Source organism: Alligator sinensis, unplaced genomic scaffold (genome assembly GCF_000455745.1).
Source record: "Alligator sinensis unplaced genomic scaffold, ASM45574v1 scaffold309_2, whole genome shotgun sequence".
NCBI lineage: Eukaryota > Metazoa > Chordata > Crocodylia > Alligatoridae > Alligator > Alligator sinensis.
This window is the reverse complement of record NW_005842231.1, coordinates 1,380,439-1,387,985: the sequence shown is the minus strand read 5'-3', so window position 1 is coordinate 1,387,985 and position 7,547 is coordinate 1,380,439. Positions and strand designations below refer to the sequence as shown.

Below are 7,547 nucleotides of genomic sequence, written 5' to 3'. Positions count from 1 at the left end.
GGGGGGGTGGGGGGTGTTAATCAGAAAATGTTGGAATTAGAGAAAACCAGGATCCCTGGTAATTAGCTCTGCAGTAAAGTCTTAATGTCTACATGTGCTGCCTTTTTATGCCGTAGGAAACTAACTCTTCTGCAAGTTAGCACTTGTAAATACAGGCAACCCCCACTTAACACTGTTTTGTTTAGCGCTATTTCGCTATAGCACTCGTTTTAAATTGATACCTGATTTCACTTAGTTCTCAGCAAGTTTCGTTATAAAGCGCGTGGTCACCATCTTGGGTCATTAAAACAATTGTGGTAGCCATCTTGGGTTGTCAAATACTTTCGGTTTCGCTTAACACTAGTTTTGCTTAACACTGGTTTTCAGGAACCGGTGCTGAGCAGGGGTTCCCTATACAAGTACTATCCTGCAACAGCGTTCTTTAGCATGCAGCAACACACATATAGACACTGACAGGGCTGGCTAGGGCATAAGGATGCTTCAGTGCAGGGCTGCCTATTGGTTAGCCCCACAGTGGAGCATATTTGTGCCCCAGCCAGCCCCTCCACAACATGCTGAGCCAGGTTGAAGCAGTCCTGGGCTGGTAGGCTGGCACCTGGGGCCCCCTGCCAGCTAAGCGTGCTCCAACCTGGCTCAATGTGCTGCAGTCCCAGGCCCACATGAAGACACGGCACTCAGGAGCAATAAACTTCAGTGTGATATACACCAGATTATATTCATTGACATCAATTTCACATGTAGATGTGACCACTGTTAACTGAATGAAAAGAAAGAGGATCGGACTTTAACTTTACACTTACCACTCATATTGCATGGCTAGTTTTCTGCAGGTCTTCTGTATATATTTTTCCACAAATTTCAGCCTCTAAGAGATCTTACATGAAGCCTCACCCCATTCTTGCTATTTTATAATAATGGGACAATAGAACCAAAAGAGAATAAAGGATTGCTCTTTACCTCTATACTTACCACTCTCACTGCCTGACTGGCCATCTGCAAAGCCCTGAGTTTGCTGCAGATCTTTCAAATCTGATTCTAGAGTTGCAAGAAGAAGCCTTCTCTGTTCTAAGGGCTCATTTTCCTCCTTCTCTATAATAGTTCAAATATTTCATGGTTATCAACGGAAAAATTGTTTTCAAAAGTGTCTTTAAAAATGCTGTCACATATGACTGGTCTTAAACGCTAATAAAATAGTTCCAATATGTCTGCCCAACAACTACCCCAAGTAACTGACTTTTTACCTGGGTTTAAATAAAACTGTACAAAAAATGTGGCAAAACCTATAAAAAATAATTAAATCATGGCCTTTCTGGAACTTGAAAAATGAAAATATTGGTTTATGCTCCTGTTAAAAATCCCCAAATAAAAACTTGTATTAAAACATATCTTGTGTTTTTGTCTTTTCTCGCTCTTCCATGCCTGTTCTTTCCAAGATCTTCTCATAGGATTTAAGACTTTGGAGGAATGGATCTTATTTTTTTCGTTAGTAAAGCACCTAGAACAACAGAACCTGGTCCTGATGTCACTGTCCAGATATGACCATAACTTATATATTTAATAATAATCAGCAGCAGCAATCCCTCAATACAAGGACAACAGTCTTCCAGTAGATAGGAAATTCATTACAAGGCCGATCTGAGAGTTGTATTTTCAACTTTAGATATGGCATACACTTCTAGAAGGAAAAAGTGGATCCTGGTGATGTTGGGTCCCTTTGTCTCCATCATCTATGCATCTCACCACCCCCAAGAAGGTAGCAGCAACCCACCATCACCCTATGAATACATCCCATGGCAAAAAAAAAACGGGTGGCACGTGTGGCAGCAGCACTCACAGCCCAAAACCAGAGACTTGCCAGCTAAAGCCATGCTCTGGCTGCCAACCAGGTTCCCAAATACAGGAATACCGTGGCTGCAGCTCCCTAAGGCCCCCAAGGCCTTCAGGTAAGGCTGTGGGGCTAGTACAGTTGCTAGCCCCAGCCTCTCCTACCCAATCTGGGGTAACCTGCCAGGCACCAGAGAGCGCTTAGCATGGGTGTTCCCCAGGGACAAGTAGCAGTGGCACAAGGTGTCCAGCTGGTCTATTGGGGGCACAGATCAAGGCCCCCATGGTGAGGGAGGAGGGGGCTTGGGGCAGGCACTGCTCAGCCAGGGCAGGGCACAGGACAGAGCCACAAGTAGGCTCATCCAAGGGGCAGGGGGGCAGCTCCCCCCACTGCATGCACCCCTGGGAGAGGCATAGGGAGTATGTGCCCCCCCAGATCTGTTCATGGGGTCATGGCAGGCTGCTGCTGCCTGCTCAGGGACATGGGCAATGCCGGGCTCTTCCTGGCGTGGGGCCTGGGCCAGGGCTGTGGCGCACAGAAGGTGTGCCACTGCTACTTGTCCCTGAGGAAACAAACGGCTGCACTTGTCTGGATGCGGCCAATGTAGGTGTGACTAAGGGCCTCTAGTGATCACTAGCACCTGCCCTCACCACCACTCACTCATCATAATAAGACTTGTTGTTGATGAAAGATGCCTGTGTGCGTCTTCTGTTTAATGTGAGGATGCACATTAGCAACCACACAATATTTTGCAGGAAAGAAATTCTAATCCAATTTCAAAGAAAACCTAGATGACTGGAGGTTTCTGTTCCACTGAAGCCTTCGTCTGTTTTTGCAGCCATTGTGAAGTATTTCTTCTTCAACTGCTTGCTCCACCACTGAGGACATTCATTTTTGTTTTTGGATCGCTGTTAGTCTGGAAACCTCGCTCTCAACTTTGCTACTATGGGTGACCCTACCAGGAGTACAAAAATGACATTGCCCTAGAGATCATTGGTAGTACACAAGCCTCTCTACCATGTCAAAGTTGTGATAATAATAGATGCTTCAAATTATCCTAGGGGTTACAATGGCAAGAAAAAGAATTTGAATCTTGATTCAGAACTAGGGATGAGACTCTCCACCCACTTAAACCTTTGGCTAAAATCTCAGGATTTTCCAAGACTGTTTTGAGAGAAACCATACAGACTCAGAGAGACATGCAGCATGTTAATATTGTCAGGATAGAGTGTGATGAGTCACAGACATGCTACTGTAGAAGGTCGAGGAAGAAAGCCACTGAAAATGGGTGAGGAACATGGAAGATTTGATGTATTGTGATTAATAACATAGGTATGCATGCAAGGGCTATATTTGATCAGTTTTTGAAATTCAGAAAATGAGTGATGAAAGGGGGATTAAGAGAGACCAGAGAGATGGCTTCTTTGGTAATGTGACCACATCTGCTGGGCCCAATCATCATGGGACAGCTAGACTTTCTAAGCAAACGCTTGCAACTGTACTGGCCAGAAATGGTCATTAAGAGCAATAAACATTGTTATCTAATATACACTTGGTATTTTATTTTATTTTAAAAGGCTTGTTTAAAGCAATTGTTCTCAGCCTCATTAGACTCACAGAACCCTTGTTATAGGCAAGGCAGCCTTTGGTGAATCCTAGCTCTTTTCACTCATTTCATAGAATGGGTGAAATGGAAAAGTAATAGAGTAAAATTCTTTTGTTGCAAAGAATTTGTAACATGACATCAAGTCAAAATGGTTTTGACATTATGTATCCCTATTTGAAATCTCTTTGTTATCATGAGTTTGTGTTTAACACCTAAGACTGTTAATATTACATGACATCCCACAGCTCCTTTTAAAGGCCCTCATGGTCCCTAGGTTGCTCTGGCACCCTGTTTGTGAGTAACTAATTTAAAATAACTGTTTGATTGGGCTTTGAATTTAATAAAGGAATTTAGCTAATGACTGACATGATCAACTGGATTTCAACATTCATGAATAACATTTTCATAAATACTTAAGTGACTTGGGAGCCTAAGCTCTAAGGATCTCTATTGTTAGGGAGTCAGCGTAATAATATAAAGCATGTGAATCCAAATGGCATCCTTTGGGCTGCATGCTGCCCACAAGTGGTTAAATCAGGGCCTACAGATGAGCTTCTACAAAATATAAAATAAATAATAAAATAGACAAAATAGAAAAAGGAAAAAGATTTCTTTTCATATTTTATTACCATAACATTGATATTATTAATCTGCTTTTGAGTGATGGAAATTGTTACTGCTCTCCAATGAAATAAATCAGGTCTGTTCAACTGGCAGCCTACAGGCCATATGCAGCCAACAAGGGGTTAACCTGAAGCTCCCAGGCTCCCAGTTTGGGCTTTGCTCCCTGCATCATTGTTCTACTGCTGTTACCAGAGTCTCCATGCACCTTCTCAAGTTTCTCCATCCTGTTCCTGCCCCAGGGGTGGAGTGGGGTGGTAGAGTGAAGAGCACACTGCATGAGGCTTGTGGGGGGGAGGGGGAGCAGGGGGAGGCAGTGGCACATGTCATGGTACAGTGTACAGCCTGCTCAGCATGTGGCCCCAGTCACTTAGAAGTTGGACAGCCCTGATAAAAATGAATGTGTGGGGTGAAGTGTTAAGAGGAAGCACTGCTAGGAAATGAGGTAGTGTGGCCAGGTTTGCACATGCTTTGTATTCTATGATACTTATTCACTTCACTATATAGAGCATGGTAGCAAGGCACTCACAAAATTGTTTCTTGCTTTTTTGTTTTTACTGTGAGGGTTAGTGATTATGGTATAAAGAGTGTGTTAGAAAAGAAGAAAACAGGATAAAAACAGAAGTTTTCAAGAAGACTAGGAAGTAGATTGTATGATTATTGAATGAAAAGGAAAACCTCAGTGCTTCGTTTGCTTACAAGTGTTTTCTGTTCAAAATGAATTTAACCTCTGGTGACACCATCAAACTTTAATAGAAAGTACAGCAGGAACACCATCAAACTTTAATAGAAAGTACAGAAGGAATTTGAGATTACCTGCGCTTCCTTTCCTTTTTCACATCCTTGTGACAAGATATTTAGCACAATTTTCAAATTTATTGGAATCTGACAGATCCATGCCATGAGTACTTCTGCTATGGCTTCAAACTTGGACCTCTGGCTGTCAACCATGTCCCTGAGCACCCACACCACCCCAGTCCTGTTAACTATGCTAACAGAATTAGTCAAGTGGGACCAGCAGGCATTGGGAGAGTCCCTGTTCCCCCGAGCACTCCCGGGAGTTACAAGAAACAACAGACATAAGCTAGCAGAGGGTAGTTTCAGGCTAGACATTAGAAGGCGCTATTTCACTGTCAGGGCGGCTAGGACCTGGAACCAACTTCCAAAAGAAGTGGTGCTGGCTCCTACCCTGGCGGTCTTTAAAAGAAGGCTGGACAAACATCTGGCCGGGGTCGTTTGACCGTAGTACTCTTTCCTGCCACAGCAGGGGTCAGACTTGATGATCTCCTCAGGTCCCTTCCAACCCTCCCAACTATGAAACTATGAAACCTCAAAACAATTTAAACAACAAACTGGATTCCTTACTACAGTTAAAAAGGAATGGTTATCAAGTGCTGCTGCTTCTGATGCAGTCTCTCTGTAGTTAGCCAAAGCAAAGAGACCTTAAAGTTAATGGGTGTCAGTTAAAAAATGAAGAACTGAAATGGCCAGGGAAATTGCTGAGAAGAAAGTGAAAAATTCTGAAGCAGTTTCACTCTCTCATTAGACTGTAGCCAGAAGAATGGAAGACAAGAATAATTAGGTACACGAAAAGTTACTGCATAATGTCAAAAATTGTCACTGCTTTTCACTCCTGTTGGACAAGAGCATTGACCAAACCAATATTAGTTAGCTTCCCATCATTATTAGAATTTTGGAAAAAGCTCTCTCAATCAAAAAGGAGTTGCTGTCTCTGGTCTCTTTACACAACATTATAAAGAGGACAGATATATTTAAAGTTCCTCAGAAAAATGTGAGTAAATCCAAAAGTTTTGACAAATGTACCCATATTGCCATGGACGATGCTAGGGCTGTGGTCACTTCTGAAGTTGGAATATCAGGGGCGGGGGTTTAAGTTTTCTGTTACATGCTCCATGATTTACTACATATAATACACCAGGAATCTTTGTGTGGGAAATGCGTGAAACAAGCTGAAGCTATGGAACTGGTTATGAAGATTACTAATCTCAATCATGGAGGAAATAAATCATTGTAACACATGAAGATCTGGTGTGTAGATCTAGTGTAAAATCATTTTTTCAAAAATTTTTAAAAGGAATGCAATCTGTGTACAGAGATTTGCCCCTTCTTTCAGAAATTCACTGGCTAAGTAGTGGTAAGTGTCTCATAAAGTTCTTTACTCTCCGAAAAGATATTCCAGTGTTCCTAACAAAAAAAAACAGTGTAAGCAGACACTGCAAAGCGTAGAGAGACACTTTTGTCTCCTGAGTTTCTGTTCACCTTTGCCAGATATTTACCATTCATTTAAATTAACACAATTTAAAGTGACAAGGTAAGAACCAGACAATATCAGACCTCACAATCAAAGAGAAGCAGAGCTGGAAGAGACCTTCACAGGTTATCTAGTCCAAGCCCTGCCCAAGTCAGGATCATCCCTATTCAAACCATCCTATACAAATCCATCATCTAACCTCTTAGTAAAACTAGACAGTCAGCCCTGACACAACACAAGACATAACACCTTAACCTACCACAGGTAAATCAGGGGGACCGTGGCAGCCAACACCCAGCTGCTGTAAAGGCTGTTAATGTATGTTCAAGAGAGCCCTTACAGAAGATAGCAAAAACTCCCAAAGAAAGTCCATACCAATCTGACTGACTATGGGGTAAAATTCCTCTCTCTACCCTGCCCCTCAAACATGACTGGATCAGAGCCAGGCCATACTCTGCCCCCCCTGCCTACCAGAGGTCTGGCCACACCCACCCCACACAGCAGATCTGACCCCTGGATGGACTGGGAACCACTCATTCAGCCTGCAGGGTGAAAATGCTGAATGCCACTTGTGTAGCGTGCGGGCCGGGAGTGACCCGAGCCCTTTTCCGTGCTGCACGCGGGCTGTGGCCAGCAGCCCGGGCACGCCAGGTCGGAGAGGGAGGCCGTCGAGCTGGAATTAGGCACAAACGCTTAGTGGTAGTTTAAAAGATTGTTTACTTACACCGAGATGGCAGTGGTGCAGGCTGGAAAACTTGCTTGAGTTGCGGTTACAGACATACAACAAAACAAAACTCGAACCTGCAGGGCATGAGGGTACGTCACAAGGGTTTTTCGGCGATGGGAAGATGCAAAACACAAGGATACGTCGCAATGGGTTTTCGGCGACGGGAAGATAAACCTGCAGGACTCGAACCTGGGTAGAAGAGCTCTGAGGTCGGTCGTCTGGCAAGGACTCTCACAAAGTTTGCTAGGCTCCGTGGGTCCGGTTCTTTTGCGCGCAGGAAGGGATACGTCTAGGCTGCGATCGGCGACGGGGAGAGGCTAGAGGTTGATCAGACCCCTGTTGTCTGCTTGAAATGCGCTGGGTCCGTAAGGATCCGCAGCGCTTAGAGATCTTCACGCAGCGTGAAGTCTCCTCCTCCCGGTGTTCGTGGAGTCCTCCAACTTGGGCGGAAACCACTCAAGCCTTTTATACGGCTAGCAAGCCAATCACTAGCCGC

General features: G+C 44.0%; 1 protein-coding gene across 1 annotated transcript in view; it reads right to left on the bottom strand.

The window, feature by feature from the left end:
- Positions 1 to 7,547, bottom strand: part of CCDC7 (coiled-coil domain containing 7) — a gene marked incomplete at its 5' end in the record, with an annotated part of 170,022 nt that overhangs the window by 59,895 nt on the left and 102,580 nt on the right. Inside the window, one exon of the mRNA XM_025208476.1 lies at positions 970 to 1,089. Within this exon, the coding sequence (XP_025064261.1) occupies positions 970 to 1,089 (120 nt within the window). The remainder of the gene's footprint in view (positions 1 to 969; positions 1,090 to 7,547) is intronic.